General features: G+C 37.2%; 6 protein-coding genes across 7 annotated transcripts; 3 read left to right on the forward strand and 3 right to left on the reverse strand.

Annotated features, from left to right (window-relative positions):
• Positions 1 to 57: 57 nt before the first annotated feature.
• LOC109580512 (mucin-12-like) lies at positions 58 to 7,801 on the reverse strand. The gene is made up of 8 exons (XM_019993788.1): positions 7,532 to 7,801; positions 7,097 to 7,135; positions 5,378 to 5,480; positions 4,173 to 4,854; positions 1,802 to 3,086; positions 1,135 to 1,650; positions 459 to 1,018; positions 58 to 380 (listed from the first exon to the last, which is right to left on the reverse strand). The coding sequence occupies exons 1-8, from the start codon at positions 7,572 to 7,574 to the stop codon at positions 237 to 239; spliced, it is 3,372 nt and encodes a 1,123-aa protein (XP_019849347.1). The 5' UTR covers positions 7,575 to 7,801; the 3' UTR covers positions 58 to 236.
• Positions 7,802 to 7,905: 104 nt separating this feature from the next.
• On the forward strand, positions 7,906 to 9,708 carry LOC100634628 (monoacylglycerol lipase ABHD6-like). Its single transcript, XM_003382392.3, has 6 exons — positions 7,906 to 8,183; positions 8,237 to 8,522; positions 8,745 to 8,871; positions 8,969 to 9,184; positions 9,301 to 9,407; positions 9,543 to 9,708. Exons 1-6 carry the CDS (start codon positions 8,056 to 8,058, stop codon positions 9,699 to 9,701), a joined length of 1,023 nt encoding a protein of 340 aa, XP_003382440.1. The 5' UTR covers positions 7,906 to 8,055; the 3' UTR covers positions 9,702 to 9,708.
• Positions 9,709 to 9,979: 271 nt separating this feature from the next.
• Positions 9,980 to 12,511, reverse strand: LOC109580528 (uncharacterized). Its single transcript, XM_019993805.1, has 5 exons — positions 12,341 to 12,511; positions 11,940 to 12,292; positions 11,767 to 11,885; positions 11,627 to 11,716; positions 9,980 to 11,561 (listed from the first exon to the last, which is right to left on the reverse strand). Exons 1-5 carry the CDS (start codon positions 12,470 to 12,472, stop codon positions 10,114 to 10,116), a joined length of 2,142 nt encoding a protein of 713 aa, XP_019849364.1. The 5' UTR covers positions 12,473 to 12,511; the 3' UTR covers positions 9,980 to 10,113.
• Positions 12,512 to 12,547: 36 nt separating this feature from the next.
• Positions 12,548 to 16,312, reverse strand: LOC105316901 (transcription factor TFIIIB component B'' homolog). Of its 2 annotated transcripts, none has more exons than XM_019993829.1 (8): positions 15,725 to 16,312; positions 15,524 to 15,669; positions 15,417 to 15,470; positions 15,051 to 15,209; positions 13,145 to 13,186; positions 13,013 to 13,095; positions 12,836 to 12,930; positions 12,548 to 12,737 (listed from the first exon to the last, which is right to left on the reverse strand). In XM_019993829.1, exons 1-8 carry the CDS (start codon positions 16,199 to 16,201, stop codon positions 12,645 to 12,647), a joined length of 1,149 nt encoding a protein of 382 aa, XP_019849388.1. In that variant the 5' UTR covers positions 16,202 to 16,312; the 3' UTR covers positions 12,548 to 12,644. The 2 variants fall into 2 exon arrangements, with proteins under 2 accessions (XP_019849388.1, XP_019849383.1); XM_019993824.1 differs by having other exon boundaries at positions 15,722 to 16,311.
• A 928-nt stretch (positions 16,313 to 17,240) lies between these two features.
• LOC109580553 (uncharacterized) lies at positions 17,241 to 18,353 on the forward strand. The gene is made up of 2 exons (XM_019993857.1): positions 17,241 to 17,354; positions 17,729 to 18,353. The coding sequence occupies exons 1-2, from the start codon at positions 17,289 to 17,291 to the stop codon at positions 18,218 to 18,220; spliced, it is 558 nt and encodes a 185-aa protein (XP_019849416.1). The 5' UTR covers positions 17,241 to 17,288; the 3' UTR covers positions 18,221 to 18,353.
• Positions 18,354 to 18,376: 23 nt separating this feature from the next.
• LOC109580550 (uncharacterized) lies at positions 18,377 to 19,805 on the forward strand. The gene is made up of 2 exons (XM_019993854.1): positions 18,377 to 18,745; positions 18,795 to 19,805. Exons 1-2 carry the CDS (start codon positions 18,680 to 18,682, stop codon positions 19,776 to 19,778), a joined length of 1,050 nt encoding a protein of 349 aa, XP_019849413.1. The 5' UTR covers positions 18,377 to 18,679; the 3' UTR covers positions 19,779 to 19,805.
• Positions 19,806 to 21,584: the final 1,779 nt, after the last annotated feature.

Consider the following 21,584-nt stretch of genomic DNA (forward strand, 5'->3'; position numbering starts at 1 on the left):
TGATAATAATGAGAATAATATAATATTAATAGTCTATATGGCAGATTTGATTGTAAATTTGGTGCAAGTATAGTCGAATAATAAACAGAAAACAATAGATCCATTAAAAATTATAATACACATACACAAGTACATACGCTGTACGTACACATTACAATTATTAATAGACTACACAGAAATTCAAATATCATTAAAAGCTACCAGCTGCCCTTGAAGCAGGGAGATGCTGCTTGCTGTCACAAGCTGTCACTAAGCAGTAGTTCAGGATTAGAATTCATGACTTTAACTAGGAGAGCCTCAAGATAACTCTTTGTGTCCTGTAGCTCTAGTGTCCGCCTCTTTAGTTTTGATTTCGTTCTAACCAACTCAGATATCAAAGCCTGAAAAGACAATTTACACTCATTTTTATTGCTCCTTTCTCTTTTCTCATCCTCCCTCTCTTCCTCAATATCCCTCACCTCTTTGCTCCATTCACAATAATCCTCTTCAGTTGTGGTCTCCTCTTCGTCCCATTCACTTGAACTAGTAGTACAACTACTCTCGTGCTCACTGTACGAAGACATTGAAGGTGTATCAGTACTGCCACTACTAGCAACCCCTTCACCTCTGACAGACTCAACTGAATCAACATGACCAGCATCCTCTTGTGAATGAGGAGGAGGAGGAAGAGTGAAGTGACTAGAAGAGGTGATAGGGTCAGTGTGAGTCTTTGTATGAGAGGAGGAGGAGTGGTGTGTCTCATGTGATGAGAGAAGACCATTAGGAGTAGCTACAGTAAGCTTCTCTGTAGCTTCATTTTGTTTGGTGGCGGGAGAGTTTGAGTTTGATTTGCTTGCAGTGAAGCTAGCTCCCAGTGATGTCTTACTTCCCATGACACCAACAGCACTGACGGTTGATGGAGCTGTGCTAGTGCTTGGGACATGCTTTGGTAATGAAGTGAGTGTAGGAGGAGGAGGAGGAAGAGTGTTTGTTGGCTTCTGATTCGGTTTATTAATCTCTGGTCTCTTTGACTTGTCACCTGTAAGAATAACAACAGAATAAATGAATAGTGTAATGATAATGATGATATTTGAGGTAATTACAACTCAAAATCTGTACTCATAGCATAAAAGCAGTAACTAAATAGACTCTTACTTGAGCTGTTCCTACGAATAATTCCAGGAGGTTTACTTGATGATGTACTCTCAGTCCTCTTTCCTTTACTAGCAGGAGAAGAAGAAGGCATCTGTTTCCTATTCTCCTGATACAGTGAGAGTGCTCTCTTCAAGCCTCCACCAGTCTTCCTCCGGGACACCGATGCACTCGTTTTAGGAGCTGATTTGACAGTATTAGGAGTGGGTACATTAGAAGGAGGAGTAGTTGGAGTAAGAGATGTAGTATTAGCCTTGATCTCTCCTTCCTCCTCCTCCTCCTCTTCTAGAATAACTGGACTAGCTCGACCGGAATTAGTAGCAGAACGAGAGCCGTGGACAGAACTACGTTCAATACTATTGCCAGTGGACACAATCTCCTTGCATTGATTCAGTAATGTTGTGATGTCTGTGGTGCTGGAGTATTTCTTCTGAGAATAATGAGCAGGAGAACTGGCTGAACTATTGCTGGCACTGATAGCTGCCACTGATGGAGGGAGAGGGCGGAATGGCTGAAAGCCTATCAAAAAACCAAAATGAACATGTGCATGTAATATTTTTACTGATTTATCATAAACATACAATTATCATTTTTGCAATAAATTAATTGTCTCATTAGAAATGAATTATAACATCATTCATTACATGCATGTACACACCATAATACTCACTATTTCCTCCATCAAATGGTTTCTTGTACTCCACTGTGTGTTTTTTCTTTGTTTCTGCTCTTGGTTCTTTACCATCGTCAGTCTCATCTTCACCACCTTCAGGTGATGGAGTTGTTTCTCTGGTCACATCAGTGCTTGTGAGAGGAGGAGACATACGAGACGGTGTAGTTGACCCACTGCTTGTAGGAGTGTCTACTGAAATAGCCACATCAGCTTTGGGTATTAGTTGAGGGGAATTATCAGATGCACTGCCACGGGTCTCTTGATCATCATCACTAATCAACGGTCGGCCATTTTGTAGCAAAGGTTTTGAAGAAGTTTCGTCGTGTAAGATAAGGACTTCTTTCTTTACCTCTTTGGGCGTGTCGGTAGATGTGAGAGTGTCCTTATTTCCAGTAGGAGAGACAGGGTTAGGAGTCTTTGCTATAGGAAGAGTAGATGATACATTCCTAGTTTTAGATACGGGAGAATCTGCTCCTGATTCAGCATTCCCACGACTGTTACGCTTTTGAAGTAACTGTTTCAATTGTCCAGCATTCAACACGTTCTCCAGTCCATCATTCCTACCTTGACTCAAACTGCCTAGCTTCAATATCTGTGCTATGTCGGCCGAGTGTCTCTTGATATTGTTGGTACCTGATGCTGTGAGGTACTGCTGTTGGGGATTACGAGGCTTGGCTCTCTCAATGTCTTTTGTCGGGCTTCTTTGGAGTGTCGAGAATGAGTGGTTGCTAGTGTGTACATTGCTATGGCGATGAGGGAGGGTAGAGTATGAAGAGGGTGTGTCTAAGGTTGCTCCTTTCTTTAGTTTACCTCTTCTTTGAGGTGAGCGAGGTTCTAGCGTTGGTGTTGTCATTGTTCCTCCATCAAAACTGTCTCTTGAGATCTTTTTAACTGCTTCTTTTTCTCTCGGGGGCGTAGTGTTTGTGGGTGTGGCTTCCCCATCAAAAGACATCATTGTATTACAAGTTGAGGGTGTGTTGTTGATAGAACTCCCAGCACTGTAATACTCGGAAGTGTTTGATTCCAGTGAGGTATTTGAAGTGTGTGGTGTCTCTGTTACTTTCTCTTGTGAAGTTTTTGGTGATCCCAACACGTTTCCTGATGAGTTGGTTCTCTCTCGTCTCCTTGGGGTTGATCTTGCTCTGTATGTGATTGTGTTTGAACGGGTGGGAGTGTTAGTCGGAGTCGATGCAGGGTGTCTCGACATATCCTCTTCGTATGAACTATCAAATGAAGACTCCTTTTTAACAGTTGGAATAGAAGACGAGCCAAGCTTTGATGCCTAATAGTAGAAGAAAGAGAGAGAGAGAGAGTGATGATAAATATTACAATAGAGTCGAAAGTAGAAGAATGGTCAGAATAAGCTAATAGAGGTCTCAAATATTTGGTGCTTATTTCTGAAATTTAATTATCCGTGTTTTATAGTGCTGGATTTCACCTCAAAGTGGGTGAAATTTTGGCAAAACACTCCGTACTATATAGTACAAGAGCTTTGGCAAAATTTCATTAAAAATTTGTAAAAGAAATTGTCTATTTTTATACTTTTTTCTGATGCATACACATGTACTCATGTTGCATAACAAGTTTGAGCTGATTCCAATCAAATTTGAATTTTTTACAAATTTTTAAAGTTGCTCCAAAATTGAGCCAACGTCCCTGTACTATAGTACAGGGATTTTGCCCAAATTTTGCCAAAAATACAAAGTACAAAATTTATAACTTTTATAATTTTCTCTGACACATTTACATGTTCTTATGCTATGTTTTGAGTTTGAACTCATTCCAATCAAATTTGGATTTTTTACGAATTTTTTAAGTTGCTTCAAAATCGGGCCAAAGTCCCTGTACTATAGTACAGGGTTATTGGCCAAATTTCGCAAAAAATGGCTATGAGAAATTTCTTAATTTTAATAATTTTTTAAATGCATATAGATCTATTTATATTGCATAGCAAGTTTGAGCTGATTCAAATCAAATTTTGATTTTTTTATGAATTTTTAAAGTTGCTCAAAAATTGGGCCAAAGTCCATATACTAAAATGACACTAAAAGCCTACATGTAGCATACTCAGTTAGCATGCTTTGTGGGAAACCCTCCATTACACACATGTAATGATGCATGGAGTACTGTTTTATATACCACCTCCCACTTAACACCTGCCAAAACCAAGCACATTCCTTTGAACACTTCACCAGATAGTTTATATATCCAATCAACTAAATACAGTACTTACTATAGTACATTGAGCATAGCAAGTTGTCATAACTATTAACAGCACATAAAATATTTAAATGTGTTTTACTTAATCGTTATGGAATTTACAATGCATACCAGGCCCTGCCTAGTCTATAATATTATTACTGGTTACCTCATTGTCTCTGATTTTCTGTTTCACAGCTTCACGTCTGATGACAGGATCCGCTCTCCATAAATCGACGATACCAGTCTTCTCTAGTTGTTGAGTGGCTTCAGTGAACAATAAATGAGTAGGAGAGGAGGAGCGAGCCTCATTAGGGATGTCCCCCTCTGTCCTCTCGGGAGAGGAAGGGGATAAGAGTATCTGTTTTCTTCTTTCCGATTGAGGAGGAGTTGGAGGGTCACCGGAGCTACGGATCGAAAGTGCAACAAAATCATCGTTGTCTTCGAATATTTGATTTTTCTTGTTTTTTGCTCGCCCAAAGATACTTCCTTTTGATTTAATCTGTCTCTCTGATTTAGCATTGCCTCCTGCCCCACCTCCAGTCCCACTCTTATATTCTGATTTCGTGCGACGTAGCATCCTTCTATCCCTTTCTTCAAAGGAAGGGCTAATCGGCGAGGTTTCAATACTGTCCCACTTGTAAAGGAAGGAGAGAGAGATGAGGATGTCACCGCGTGGCTTGGAGCTTGTTTTACCCGGCCTGGGTCCTAGTTTGTGCCAGTTCTGTCGGACACGCCTTGAGATACTCAAATGATTGAAAGGCACGCGAGTATAGCCAATGAACTCTTCGGCAAACTTTGTTTTCTGCTTGATAGTTATGTCAACTGAAGAATCTAAACTCATAAGAGGACTAAAGAAAGAAGAAAATGATTACGTGCATTGTTTATAGGATTAAAATTCTTCTGAGAATGTGTTTCATAACAATTACTATGAACAATACACAGTAACCAAAAGTGTACCATTAGAAATTATTTATTATTTTTATTCTTTATTGTGGTAGCAAGTGTGCAGCGTGCAAGCATCATTTGTCATGGGAATATGCTACCAATGCTTCATAATAGTCTTATAGGAATAACATAAAAGCATACATTACTATCACAATAATCAGTGGCAACAAAATATTTCAAGCATCAGTAATGCTATGGCAGGTGTACCGTTCCTGTTGACAAAGAGACAGTGAGTGAGATATGTATGGTTACAGTTGTTTATGCAAAATGGTAAGGACATTAAAGATGATAAAATACCACAAGAAATTTAATAAGCTGTAGGACATCATACTCCCCCTCTTCTCTGAATCAACCCCCCTCTTTCTCTCTCCCTCTCTCTCTCTCCCTCTCTCTCTCTCTCTCTCTCTCTCTCTCTCTCTCTCTTACATATCAAAGCTCTGGTTCCATTGAGGGCAGCTGTGTCTTGGTAGCAACTGTGTTACCTGCTTCTCTTTCTCCACTTGTACCAAAGCAAATATGTCACTATTAACTAAAAACAGATATAAATAAAAGAAGTAGACATTGCATGGTCATTTGCAGTGTCATGAATACACAAACAAATTCAAAATAATAACAAGCTAAAGTAGCTAGTCTATACATGCAGATGACAGGATTTCCCTTTGTGATTTAATATCTTAGAAACTAGTATGGTTTTAAGTTAACTCAATAGCATTAACAGAATGTTACTAGCATGCACAAAGAGTCAGAGAAAGGAGTGAAAGGGTCATTTAGTTTCATAACACATTCTGTTTCATTAAGAGAGTGCTGTACAGGAAATAACGCACATCATAGTGATTTATTAGTGCACATTGGCACAAACATGAAGAGGATATACATCAAATAGAAAGTACATAATGTACACGCATGATATTTATACCATGCATAATTAAGGATGCTAATAAATATGCTCATATAAGGTAGTACAATACTTTTGATGTTAATGGAATACTTTGGACTGTATCTATAAACAATTGTTAACAATGTCACTGGGATTGCTTTAAAGAAACTTTCAACAAATCTAAAATGGTAAGAGGGCAGTGTTACTAAATAAGATTTATCCCAGTTCAAAATGTCTACGATGACTTTTTCAGCCTTGATAGCAGTGAATGCATTAAGGTTTATCCTCACAACTATGCTAGTATTTATGATTTATCACAGTCAGCAATCAGTGACATCATTATCAAATAACAGACAACATCCAAAGCTCTAATAATTAATATTTACTATACACTTTCCCTAAAATGAGTGATGAATGTATGACCAATACAGCCCCATAGGGTTGGTTCAGGGTTAGTTTTAAAATAGGCCACAATCTGTTAGTGTGGATTAGTCAGCTGTTGTACTTACAGTAAACAACTAACCAATGCTGGAGGAGTATGGAGAAAAGGGGGAGTGCATTTCAATTCACTAATCACTCACATCATATTTAAGAATGTACGTCTCTCTCTCTCTCTCCTTCTCCTCTCTCTCCCTCCCTTTCTCTTCCTTGCCAAAATTGTCCTATAGAAGTTTATTTAGTTCATACATATATGGTCAATAGAACATGAATATTATTCAGATATAATTTCCTCACAAAGGATGACTGGCAAGATACAAACAGGCAGGGCAATAGAACAAAAACAACAACACATTTCAAAATCACTGAACTGATGTACATACAGCACACAGTACAAATTGGAATGCATGCAAGCTTTCATAAAAATATGCTGTATAACCATCATTATACTGTCTGACATTGCTGACCATAACAAATATTCACTAAACAATGCTCTTTTCAATTACAATGACAGAGTAATGTGTAGAATGGTGTAGAATGACAAGAAGAGATAGAATAATAGGGACTTGTAATCACTGGTGTTTATATGTGCTACTAGGCAAGGGCTGTTAAGAGTAATAGGCGAGTCCTAAAAATCATTTAGACTATGATTGATGTTGTGGTCTTATTTCATAGTAGTTTAGACCTTATTCTGACATAATATTGATCAAAGGACTCCTACTTTGGAGTAGGCATATCGTAGTTATGACTCATTAGGACAAAATAAAACTATACAGTATTAATCTGTCTGGCTCGCTAGGACTTTACCGACTAGTTGAGAGGATACTCACCACTTTTGCTCTTGAGTGCTAAGTCTCTTGCCCGAACGACTAGAGAGAGAGAGAGAGAGAGAGAGAGAGAGCAGAAACAAGAGGTGGACTGTAATCAGCAAATTTACTATGGGGCAGAGTAGTACCGGCCCACTACTTAAGAATCCGCACAAAATCAATTATGATGCGAGGGTGTGTGGGCTCACCTATGCATCACAACTTGATAACAGGCTAACAGCTTAAAGAATTTAAACTTCTAACAACTAAGTTACTTAAGAGCAGGTGAAGGCGCAACACTCTGATATTAGCAGAGAGGTGATAATGTGTAAATGGTAAAGGACCAGTACAGTGCAATCAAAATATTTTAGGTCGTCACCCTAGAAGCCGGGCTCAAAAATTCATCCAATGGCCATTGGTCTGTAGAACTATATAAATCTGTGCATGAAATGAACTAACTTGTAACTTGAATGTGAGATGGAACCAAGGAATTCATGGCCATGATCTTTTACAGTGCACGGGTAGATATGAAGCCTTGGCGTGTAACGATAATCCGCAGAGGCAGCCCTGCGAGTGTCTACAGGCTACGGACAATCTTGTCCCTGCTTGTCGATATTAGAAGGCTACAAGGAATACTCGGTGAGCAACAGAGCAATCAATGGACCATTAATAAACTGCAATGTCTTGTAATTGTGATTTTGTTTTGTCAAAGGCCACACTCACACGCTTTCAAAGACCTGCGGCGAAGAATTAGCTCCACCCAGAGCAGCTAGGATAATTGTGGGTGGGGCTGGTATTTATATTTTGCTGAGTAAGCTAACAGAGTGGAAAAGACGCTCGAGTGGCGTGATCATGATCCGACAGAGAGTCATGTTATAAAAATAAAAATATTCTCTAGACTATTCCTTAGTAACACCAGGAAAAGGTTTTGCTTCACAGACAGGAGTAGGCTAGAGCTCTTCTGCTATTCAAATTCTCCAGCAATGGCTGTCAGGGTTCTACTCCATTTCATAGTCGGGCTCATCTTTTGGCCTTTCGCTGTACCCATGGGCTTCATACTTGGTTTCCTTTACACTTTCTATCCCTCAACACTGGTCAATGGATTCTTAAAGTAAGATGAAACTACATGTCCTTTTATTATTGTTCTATGACTCTTTTCATCAGGTATGGTTGCTATTTGACAGTTCCAGGTTTCACAAGTCAATCAGTGGAGATTGATGGCATTCAAATATCATATCTCGATCGCCCAGGCTCACCGAACATTCCCGATACACCTACAGTCGTATTTATTCATGGTTTCACGTCTCAGAAATTAGGCTGGGTCCCACTCATCCGTTTCTTGCCTGCATCATGGAGAATAATAGCGATAGATCTTCCTGGACATGGTGAGTCTGGCGTTGCTGATGACTGGGATTGTTCCGTTAAAAACATTGGATCACTCTTACATAAGGTTGGACATAAGAGGGAGAGGAAGGGAGATTGATGTGTTATTACATGTGATCCCCTCTTGTATAAACTCAATTGACCTCAGCTTGTGATAATAATGTGCTTTAATCATTGCCAGTCATATGATTGAGGTCATACTGAATATACTATAATTATTCATGATTCACATGAACATGATTGTCACATTAGATCATAATGACTGAAGTTAGATTTGTCATCTCTTTAGGTATTCACAAGCATTGGTTTGACACAGTTTCACATTATTGGTGAGTCACTTGGTTCAGCTTACTCTGGGCAGTATGCTGCTGATCACCCTGAAATGATTAACTCAATCATTCTAATGTGCCCTCCTAGTAAGATTCCTTTATCTTCCTCTTCACCTTGTTCCTATTATCTTTGCTCAATGAAAAATAATATTCACAGCATACTTCTCTCTCTCTTTCTCTTTAGTTTTCCATCGCTTAAAAGGAGCACCATGTACCCCAGCAATGGAAGCAATTGATGGTCCAAATAGTGAGAAGAATCCTTTGTTGCCTACAAACCCTGAGGAGTTCCGGTCAATGCTAGAACTAGTACTTTACAAGTCAAATGGTAACTTACTTCACGATCACATGCTAGAGGCAGTAGTTGGAGTCCACAGTAAACACTATGATAATTTTAGAAGAGGTACAGTATACTTAAGGACTAAATAGTCATTTTGCATTTGCTATTTTACATGAATTGTTGCTTATCTTAGCAGTAATAAACAACCAGTTAGTCAATGCTATTTTGTTTGTTTGTAGTTTTGCACGATGTAAAGAATGGCGGAGACACAGAGGAAGAGATAAAGGCCAGGATAGAGAAAAGCAATAACATTCCATCAATGGTCCTGTGGGGAAGAGAGGACCAGGTACTGTTTATGAATAAAACTAACCCAAAATTATTAAGAGTTATAATGCACATGTACATAAGTTTATTTTCAAATAATCAATTCTCATGAGTACCACACTGAATATTATGTCAAGTAATCTCTCTTGTCTTATAGATATGTGCTGTAGCTGGTGCTAAGCTCATTAAAAGACTCTCACCGAAATGTAAAGTCATTGTCATTAATAACTGTGGTCACTGCATGTCGGTAGAGAGACCTAAGAAATGCGCTCAATTTATCGAACAATTCATCAGTCGCCAGCAAGCGACGTCCTGATAATTGATTTTTCTTGTTATTATATTCAGTCATAATTAATTTGTATTGATTTTCAACTCGATTAATAATAATAATTTATTTGATTTATTCCTAAAACAGTTTTGTTGTCGTATGGAAGGAATCTAGCCTCTTGTTTACATGGTATGAGTAAACAATTTACATGTAACTATAAAATACAGAATTATGATTTTGATTGTACAGATTTAGAGCAGAGTTTCTCTAAGGTTGCTGATACTCTAGCAGGATTTCTCTTCATTTTTAAATTTGTTCTAAAAAAATTTTTAATGACAAAATGCCTTTTAGGGATAAATAACAAAGTTCTAAGCACTGAATTTACATGTAGCTACTACTTTTGCTCAAACTAATCACTACATAAAATCAGTGATTAGCATAAAAATTCAGCAAGGTAGGTTCAAAATATAATCGTTGCGTGACGAGTGGCAGTAAGACCGTTATCGACTATGGTTACTGTAACTCTGTCCACAACCAAAGCTTCTGCACCTGGAACGTATAAGACACAAGTTGGACCTCCTGTGCAGTATACTGTATTAGTATAACCATCTGTTCCAATAATAGTCATAGTGACTGTCGCTCCTGCAGTATAGCATTGATAATTTACTCTAGCAACGTAATTCTGATATGGTGCTGGATCATAGGGAAATATACTTAAGCTTTCAATGTTGAGGGACATTCCATCACTGATCATAAAAGCTGTTGATACGCTGCTAGTGCCTGGAGTCAATGATAGTGTCCTTCCAGTGGCAGAATATTTTGCGCCACCAGGAAATATTGCAACTGGTTCCAGAAAGATTTCCGAATCCCTGAAAAAGTCAATGACATCGTCAGTGTATTCTGTGATAGCATCACAAATTAAATCACTTACACGTTCCCCTGCAACAGTAGTTGACACTTTATCACATATAGAATCCACTCCTTTTAATATTTTTCTGCAAAATTTATGAATAGGAATAAGCCTTGCATGGGGAATCACCTTGAGAGCTGTTGCGAGAGTGTAGCAGAACACTTTCTCTGCACTATGCTTGATGCCAATGAATGACAAGGCAGTATTAAGATACGATTTGATATCACTATACCAGCTGCAGGTACTACTGAGAGCTGACTCAATAGCACTACACACCATGCCTATTTCATTACCTATTGTAGAAGCGGGTGCAGTTGGTATGTCAATATAATAAAGTCCTGGGGAGCTTGATAATTGACCTGTATATACATTAGCCTCACCATCATGAAGAGTATTTGCATAGACAATAGCATCATCCTCAGGCTGATCACATGATTCAACATTAACGGATACACGAGCAGTATTCATTGCTTGAGCATTTCTTTTTGATCGAAAGCTCTTCCTTTTCATATTTTCAACATATGCATTGTCATTTGGTACACTTCCTTTGCTTCTTTTTCGTATACCATCAGTATCCAGGTTATCATCAATGCTCCGCTTTTGAGTTGATTCATCAGAATCATCAAAGCCAAGGTCTAAACTTGAGTTTGTAATATTGGCAGTTAAATCTAGGTTAACGATAAACTCCTGGGCAGTTTCTGGTATGTAAATGCTAACAGTCACTCTAGTGTAATTAGCATCAACATCCCAATTAAAATCCATCTTCATGCCGCTTGAGTCTATGGCAGACGATATCACTGAAGTACTATTATCAAGCTTTACGAAGGTAGTGTTGCCATCAGAATCAACTGTTTCAAACCTTTCTATTTTTGTGGGAATACCATTTGAATCTTTGTCACCCACAACAAAAATCTGGTCACCATCTGGCGTATTAGCAGAGAATATGACTGGACTACTTGGATTTACAAAGAGATTAAAAGTTGTTTCAGTTTGCATATCTAAAAAAGAAAGCACAGCACACAATGAATGGTGTATTGTGTTGCAAATAATATTCAAAGCTTACCACAACTAGAGCTTCCATTCCGATAGCCATAACCACAAGCACAGGATCCATTTCCACAAATTCCATTTGCACTACAGCAGTTTGGACAACCTATAATGAATTAGTACCGGTAACTTCAACACAATTAATGACACCATTACCATTAGAGTCACCCCCAGTTGAACAATACAGTGTAGTTGCTGAACTAATGAGGTCACGATCATTAATTTGTATTGAACCACTTTTGGAAACCAAAGAAACTTCCTTGAAGGAAAAGTTTCTACAGAGATAGAGATACACTCAAGCATTGGATTGGCATTAATAAAATACTTACCTTGGTACATATATGTCAACATGTGCACCACTACCTGTTGAACTGTCTTGTGCAAAAGTGCACAGCACCACAGTAGTAAGAATAAGGCAAGAAATGACAAATAATCTTGATGGAACTTTGACCAATAGACTTGCCATAAGGACACAAAGAACCAAAAGAAAAGGGTTCATTCTTCCTTGCATAGCTGGTGATGCTGTTGATGGAGGCTCCTGACGCCGTTGTAATGAAAGAGTGATGTGAGACATGTTTTCTCGATACACAGACTCTATCATGTCAAGATCATTTGAATTTTCCGAAAACTTAGTGACTTCAATTCGAATTCCACCATCACTCACATGCCAATTAATATTTCCCTATGATTCAACAATAACAAGTACTTCTAACAGTGATACATGCAATACCTTAACATTTGAGTTTATAGAGAATATCGTAACACCTGTAGCTGCAAGACTTGGGGTAAAGGTTTCAGTTTTGTTAGCAGCTTCAACCAAGCTCAAGGCAGCAAGAGTAAGAACAAAAAGAAGTAAAGACATCTTTGCCTGCTAGGACCACAGCAGCCTATAATCACCTGATGCAATAGACAATTTGATTGGTCCAATTTACAAAACTTAAAAGTAAACATGGCTTTCTTATAATCATAGCAATAATCATGACATGATGTTATTCTAATGATGAATTTAATTTTAAAAACATTACTACAGAGAATTATGATTTTGATTGTACAGATTTAGAACAGAGTTTCTCTAAAGTCGCCGATACTCTAGCAGGATTTCTCTTCTCTTCTTTTTTAAACTTGTTCTAAAAAATTTTTTTTAAAGACAAAAAATCATTGCCTGTTAAAAAGGTCACCCTACATACTCTACTCATGTATACATGTACTTATAGTTAGTCATTACCTTCAACTCTTTTCTATTTCTATGCGGTAATAGTAGTGTCATCATTGTGAAATCTGTACCAACTTGAGACAGTGCCTTGTAAAAATTATTTGTTTCTATTAAAATAAGGTTAATAATGTAGCATAATTTTACTTGCTAGTATTTGTAAAAGACCTACTGATATCAATAAGTTCATACCTTCATTTGTCCATTTCTTTATCTTGTGTCTTTGTCTGAAAGAGGTCGAGGTCGTATGCCTTTCCTCTTCAGTCACTGTGTCACTATCAAAATGATTGATAATAATATAATGAATCCAGAAAGAGGACTCACCTTAGACCCTCAAAAGGCTTCTGAGAGGTTTCAACGACCATACTTCATATAGAAAGAAATAGAAATTAATGAGAATACTGCGTAATCTTATTTTGAGCTGATTCTGATCAAAAATTATTTTGATCAATTTTTTTACAAGTTTTAAAAGTTCCTCAAAAATCTAGCCAAAGTCCCTGTACTGTAGTACATGGTCTCGGGCCAAATTTTGCCGAAATTGAAAAGGAGAGAATTTTCATTCTTATAATTTTATCTGATGCATATACATGTACTTATGCTGCGTAGAAAGTTTGAGTTGATTCCGATCAAAATTGAATTTTTAATGAATTTATAAAAGTTGCTTCAAAATTGAGCCAAAGTCCCTGTACTATAGTACAGGGACTTTGGCCAAATTTTGGCAAAAATGAAAAGGAGAGAATTTTTTATTTAAAAATTTTTTTTCTATGCATATACATGTACTTATGCTGCATAGCAAGTTTGAGTTGATTCCAATATAATTTAGATTTTTTATGAATTTTTTAAAGTTGCTTCAAAATCGAGCCAAAGTCCCTGTACTATAGTACAGGGACTTTGGCCAAATTTTGGCAAAAATGAAAAGGAGAGAATTTTTTATTTTTATAATTTTTTCTGATCCATATACACGTACTTATGTTGCATAGCAAGTTTGAGTTGATTCCGATATAATTTAGATTTTTTATGAATTTTTTTAAAGGGTAACTACACCCCAAATTTTTTTTCCCTGAAATAAGTTGGTAATAAAGAAAGAATCATAGGAAAAATAGCTAAAATTATTAAAAAGTACAAATTCTATACTAAATCTTGGGTCAAAAGTTGCCTTGCAGCCATTATGTCAAATCACTTCCGGTGGTGGGCGTGGTCACGCGATGACGTAGATGGGGGAACATTAGCAAGTTTCTGCATTGAAATATTAGCAACTTTAAGGCTAGATTTCTAAGTTCTGTGTGCAAGAAAGCAATTTTAATGAAGAGGACCATATAGAACTAATCAAGAGCTAACTACAAACATTTATACTGGTAACAAAATCTATCTATTTATGAAAAATGCTAAATGACCAAATTTAAATTTTGACTGAATATTTTAGCTCTTTATAGCTTCTAATAATTGCAAAAATACCTTTTAGCTGCTTTCTTGCACACAGAACTTAGAAATCCAGCCTTGAATTTGCTAATATTTCAATGCAGAAACTTGCTAATGTTCCCCATCTAATATTCCCCATCTAATATTTAATATCTATGATCTACGTCATCGCGTGACCACGCCCACCACCAGAAGTGATTTGACATAATGGCTGCAAGGCAACTTTTGACCCAAGATTTAGTATAGAATTGGTACTTTTTAATAATTTTAGCTATTTTTCCTATGATTCTTTCTTTATTACCAACTTATTTCAGGGGAAAGAATTTTGGGGTGTAGTTACCCTTTAAGTTGCTTCAAAATTGAGCCAAAGTCCCTGTACTATAGTACAGGGACTTTCGCCAAATTTTGGCGAAAATGAAAAGGAAAGAATTTTTCATTTCTATTATTTTATCTGATGAATATACATGTACTTATGTTGCATAGAAAGCTTGAGTTGGTTCTGATCAAAATTGAATTTTTTACGAATTTTTAAAGTTGTTCGAAAATTGGACCAAAGTCCCTGCAATATACAGTCCTTGAAAATTGGCTCTTTCTAAAATGCTCATAACTATTGATTTTGTTGGAAAATTTCTATATAGCATAAGTATATTAATATGTATCAGAAAAATTTAAAGAAATTGAATTGATTTTGAAGCCAATTTTCGGGAAAAAATTCATAAAAACAGAAGCTGAGTACTATGACAAAATCCTGTGGAATTAAGGGCATTTTATCTTTAAAATTATTCCGCCCATGCTAATAATTAAGCTGTACCTATCTTCATCAATCTGTATAGTACCATCTGCTCCTATCTTTAGCTGTGGCACTATCCTACCGCCATCTTCCTCTTCAGGATCGTTATTGACTGGAGTACTTGGACTTTGAGAACTTGGACTTTCTTCAACACTTTTACCTCCTTGTGAATCAGGTGGACTAAATAAAAGAGATAGAGAAACATGAAAACATGCATCAGAAACTGTAATAAAAATATCCCAGCAGCTTAAAAATCACTTTAAATTTTAAAACTTTAAAAATTGTATGATTATCACATAATCTCTACTTTTACTATTATTATCCAATGTCTGAACAAGGAGCCACAAACTATGCACATTATTTTTGTAATGGACAATAAAGTATAACCTAGCCAATGAAGTTTTCTTAGATTTCTTTCTGCTAGTGTCCGCTTTTGAAGAGCTAGTAATAAAAAGAATGAAAACTATTGTGAATGTGAATAAATCAAGACACACCTCATTGGATTGGATGACGGATTATAATATATAAGCTCTTGCATTGTCATTGTCAATGGGTCTGGTGCCTCATTGAACTGCTTCTTATCAACTTTCCTCCTTTTTAAAGAGCTATTTCCTCCTCCTCCTTCTCCTCCTGAACTAGTCTAATATAAGAAAATAAGAAAAAAGACCTTACTTTAAAGAGACATGACTTACTACGTCTTGATCACTTTTATGACTTGACGAAGAGATGGTTCTGACTCTACGTCGTCCTTTATTAGTCTCCTCTGGCAACACTGTATCATCAAGAGGAGGCGAGTTTAATATAGGAGGACTATCACTAACGGCAGTAGTTCTAGTATTAGGAACTGGAGATGTATCGTTAGTGATTGAAACACATTCAACAGCAGTGATGCGGTCTAGAGTACTATCTTGGATCTGAGGAGTATCACTTACTACTAGCTGGATAGCGCTAGTAGCAGTCGATCCAGTTGTTGGCACAGAATCAGCAGTAGCAGTAGTGGTACTATCTGTTACAATTTCGTTATTGCTAGTCACTTTGGGGTCAATACTGGTCTTTTTGGTTTGATCCAGTGGCTGTGCTGATGGTTTTCCTCTGGGCTTGATGCTTGGGGCAATCTTCTTTTTAATCCAGTGGGTCTTGCCTCCTGGAACTCCTTGCACTGTTGAAGTCATGAGAAACTGAGAACCTAACTGAAAATCCTTGATAAGTCCTCGTGTTTGAGAGTGTTTGGCTGCTAATAAAAAAATAACAACCACGCCTATGAACTAGGCCGCACCTACGATGACCACGCCCATAAATTGAGGTAAATTTTTACATAATTTCTTCTGGCACCCTAAACTGTTTGTTGTGGGAAAAAATTATAGTTTGGCTGGATCTATAATTTGTTTTTATCTAGTTTTTATTGTTTGGAGATGAAGTGTTGTTGCTCATTACATGCATGCTAGTCAAAACAGTTTAAGGTCATCACATTTTGTGTGGTCATGTTCTCAGCAAAAAGGTGGGAGCTATGTGAACATTTAATATGCTAATTAATCCATTATTAGAAACAGTTACCAAAAGAGGCAACGAACAGCCAAACTTATGTATACATTAATTGAATTTGTACTTGTGCATGTCTGCAACTCTCCATATTATATAATTGATAAGATGTAGCTATAGCTATTCGGCCATCAGTGGGTGAGGATTTAACTGCACCCATGTCAGTGGACAAACAAATAATTAAGTTCATGATGTAGTGTTTGTAAACAGTGCCATGTAATTAAATAATTCCATAAACTGTTCTGGTCATTCCCTTGTGACAGTGTGAAGGATTCTCACCCCATCCATCTTGTAGAGAAATGATGTGGACTGCAGCTGCAGCACAGCTTTTCATTGGCAGATAATAAGAGGGAATAGGCAAACATTGCTGGCCATTTTGTCAGCATACAAGCTTTGGCAACCTGTTTAATGTTACTGTACAATATCAATGAACAATGTTGTAGGGTAGAGTCTGCATAAGGCATGTCAACAAGCAAAGTTGATGTTCTATTATTAGCAACTTAAAACTACATACAGCTTGTTGTCTTGTTCCAGACATAGCTTCACTGACCACAATTGCATTTTTAAGGCTTACTTGGTGTGTAAGTTTTATTAACTAAGGTATGAGTGGGTGTCTTTATTGAGTAGTGTGGGTATAAAAAGACAGAATAATTCTACAATCAGATTGTATTATCAACACACTATTCTTCAGAGGACTCCAGTATATACTATTATTTTAGGATGAAGAATGAAATGGTTGGCTCTGCTGCTCTGCTCCTTTGCTTAGCTTATGCTACTCTCATAATTGTAAGTTATCCTTCCCCCATACAGACAAAGAGTCATAATACATTACTAAACCTCTTAAACATTAGACCAGTAGTAATACTATGTCTGATGGAGGATCATGCTATGTGTAATAATGTAGACTATGCTGAGAATTACATGCATAACAAATAGTATGCACTTGATGTATGTTTCTATGGCAGTAAACATGTCAGATATTGCTCCAATAACCTTATTAGGAGTCCTTATATTAACCACTCCTCATTCCTGTAATTCATAACAGACTAACCTTTCGCACACACAAATATTTTGACAATTTACTCTCTTTCTCTATTTGATACTTCTCTCTCACACACACACACAAACATACAACCTCTTCCTTCTCAATACACAAACAGGATGTGGCAGACTGCATACCACATGACATGATTTACTTTCATGGTCAGGACTACTCACGATTTGCAAGGAACATAGGCATACTTCCTCTGCCACCACCTGTTCTACCTCCACCTCCTACTAACAATACATGCACAGCAACCTGTGGGTCTGATGGGCTAAAGGTCCTTAATACAGCTACCTGTCAGTGCATATGTGTACGAGGGATCCCAGCAATATGTCCTTCCCCATCTCCTAGAGCATCAACCAGGAAAACTAGAAAATCAAAATCAAAATCAAAATCAAAAAGGAGAAGAGAGCGTTCACACAAAACAAAATCAAGAACAAAATATTACGGCTGTCCAGAGTACACTAAAAATGGCAAACTAAAAAAACCAAAGACTCCAAAGGGTCGTAGCAAGAGTAACATCATTATACCAAGTCCAACTACCAGTCTCTGTCCTATTGGCCAAGCCATCGATCCTAGGACCTGTCAATGTGACTTTGAATTGTAACTATAAATAAAAACTATTATCATCATAACAGTCATGACACAATGATGATTATCATTACATTATAATGTTAAAAGTATTATTGCTTGTAAAATTTTGATTTTAAAAGAACTTCATATTATACATTAATCAGAAATGATAAGTAAACTGAAATTACATTAAGCTAAAAACATGAATCAAAACAGCACTGAAAAAATAAACCAAACACTATTGAATAATTATATAATCAGCTTAGTCTAAAAATAATTATATTTTAATGGAAAAGTGTACATTATTAGCATTGTACCAGCCATAAGGTTGGGTCAAGCAAAATGGAAGACTATTAGATAATCCATTCCCAAGAGACAATACACAAACTAATGGAGTCATTGTATATAAGGAAGCGCTCACCCACTGTGTTTTCATGTCAACAAGTTCTCACAGCCTTTGAATTAACTGTTATTGCTTTAAGGTTATATTACCATGGGATCCTCTCCAAGAAGTGTTTACCTAGGTCTCTCATTGATTCTATTGACCTGCTTCATTATAGTAAGTATCAATGTCACTGTGAGAGACATATCAACATTCACTTATGTAGGCAGTGCAGGGACAATATCCCACGAGGCATTTTCTACAGCGTCCATTGCCACCGCCTCGTCGTCTTGATTCAGAGTTTCATCAATCATCACTAACACACATTAAGGTCACATCTAATATACCAGTGAGGTCACGCTCTGGTCTACGTCCTCCTAGTAGACGACCCCAACCAGCAAGAGAATTAAATTACATACAAAATAGACGTCCATATGACAATAACAGACGTCCATATGACAATAATAGACGTCCATATGATACTAATAGGCGTCCATATGATACTATCAGACGTCCATATGACACTAATAGACATCATCCACAAAACCCGTTTCAACGTCATAGTCATTCACATGATCAGCGTCCATATTTACCTCGGCCTCCAGTACATGTAGGTCCTTACCCAACAGTACGTGGTAGAGTGTATCCACTTCCTCCTCCAGTTCCGGCTCCTTATACAACCATTAGACGCTGTAACAGAAACCAGCAATGTCCCTCAGGCAAGACTTTTGATTACAATCAGTGTAAGTGTGTCTGTATTGTACAAGTGACCACATGTCCTGGAGCAATGAACTATAATTCCGACACTTGTAAATGTGAGTGTTCATCTCGTTTGGTCTGTAATCAGTACCAGAGGCGTAACGATGCTCAATGTCGCTGTGATCCCATTCATTCTCCACCTCATCCTCCAACCACAACAGTCACTACGTCATCTTGTCCTGCTACTTCTCGTTATCTTTGCAGCCCAAGACAGATTCTCAATCTTAGGACATGCCAGTGCCAGTGTCCACGTTTCTCTGCCAACAGGTGCAGCAGTCTTCAAGTCCTTGATCAAAGGACATGTCAGTGTGTCTGTCGAAACAGGTCAGGGAGGTGTCCTTATGGGAAGATAATGAATAGGAACACTTGTCAGTGTGAGTGCCCACTGGTTCTTACTATTCGGTGCTACTATCCAAGGAGAATGGATCCAAACACTTGCAACTGTCGCTAAGAGTGTAACTGAACAAAAATTATATAATAATTAAAATAATAATAATAATAATAATATTGATAAGATAATTATTAATTTAAACTCAAAACTGAATTGTTGTTGTCCTCCTCAATCTCTTACAAGAAAATAGAAAAGCTCAGAGTTATTAAATTTACATTAGAAAGTAAACATTATTATTATTATAAAAACAATTTTATAATCCTATTAGATTAAAAACTGAATTCAGAGCAAGATAAAACATTCAATCTTTATTAAAACTAGTTCAAACATTTTATATAACGTAAAATATATGTGTCTCAAAATAAATAATAAAAAATCTCTCAAAGCAATTCAAAAAATACCCTGAAGTACAGGGTCTTTGGCCAAATTTTGAAGCAACTTTAAAAATTCATAAAAAATCCAAAATTGATCATAATCAGCTCAAATTTGCTATGCAACATAAGTACATGTATATGTATCAGAAAGAATTATAAAATAGATATTTCTTTATAGTCATTTTTGATGAAATTTGGCCAACAACCATGTACTTTAGCTTATTGCCTTTGACCTAACATTCTGGAGTATTTTTAAAATTCATAAAAATGCAAATGTATCAAGAATGTTCCCAATCAAAATATCCTGTATGATATCTGGGTAAACTTGAAAGCAAAATTAAAAATTTCTTTAAAAATGCAATTTTAATCATAATCTTTTAAATAGTATAAGAGCAAGTATATAAATCAGAAATGCACAAAGTGGGGGTATTGTATGAATAATGAATAACATAAAGGTTGCCAAGTAGAAACTATATACACCATGAGAATAGAAAAAGGAAATGTGTAGGCTAATTTAGACTAAAATGGACTCAAAAATACAAAAAAACTCAAAGGTATTGACTTTATAAGTAACAGACTAAATATCCCTCCATCAAACTATAGATTACAAGAGTACTTTATTATATAAAGAGAGCATTAAAAGCAATTTAGCATATCAATTACTTCACTTACAGGTTAAAACTTAATAGAGTGAGCAAAATGAAGTGGACACTGAGCTGTCTCTGCTGCCTTTTACTTGCCTCTTTAGTAAGTTTATAATCCGTGGTTACTAACCAATCACTATTACCATTATAGGTGACAACCAGCAAGCTGAACTATCGTCACAAGTATAATCCAAAAGCAGGTGTAATTGGAGGTGTCAAATCAGTCCCAGTCCCAGGTCCTCTTATAGTACCCCAGCCTGGCCCAGCTCCAATTATTCCAGTCCCAGGCCCTGGTCCATTCCCTGGTCCAGCATGTGGACGCATAATACAATGCCTCCCTGGACAGGTTTTTGATGAGAGGGTTTGTCGCTGTGTCTGTCCAGTACGTATACAACAGTGTCCAGGAGGATCAACATTTGATCAAGGCACTTGCAAGTGTCGATGCAATGCTGTATGCAACCAGTTTCAGGTACTTAATGAAGCAGCCTGCAGGTGTGACCCACACAACAATCCACCAGCAAGTAATTGTCCAGGTTTGAGGTGCTTTGTAAATCAAGTTCCAAATTTCCAAACATGTCAATGCCAGTGTCGTAACTTAGTCCAGTGTCGCTTTCCTCAGATATTTAATCCAAGCACTTGTCAGTGTCAGTGTCCTGCTAACAGAGCCTGCACCAATTTGCAGTTTGTAGATCCTAATACATGTCAGTGTGCATGTAGACAAGATATTGCTTGTCCAAGAGGACAGGTTAGGGATCCTTTTAGCTGTAGGTGTGAATGTGACAGGAGAAGCTGTCGGTTTCCTCAAGTACTCAATCCTGATACCTGCCAGTGTGAATGCAGCAGACGTT

Source organism: Amphimedon queenslandica, unplaced genomic scaffold (genome assembly GCF_000090795.2).
Source record: "Amphimedon queenslandica unplaced genomic scaffold, v1.1 AMPQUscaffold_13521, whole genome shotgun sequence".
Taxonomy (NCBI): Eukaryota; Metazoa; Porifera; class Demospongiae; order Haplosclerida; family Niphatidae; genus Amphimedon; species Amphimedon queenslandica.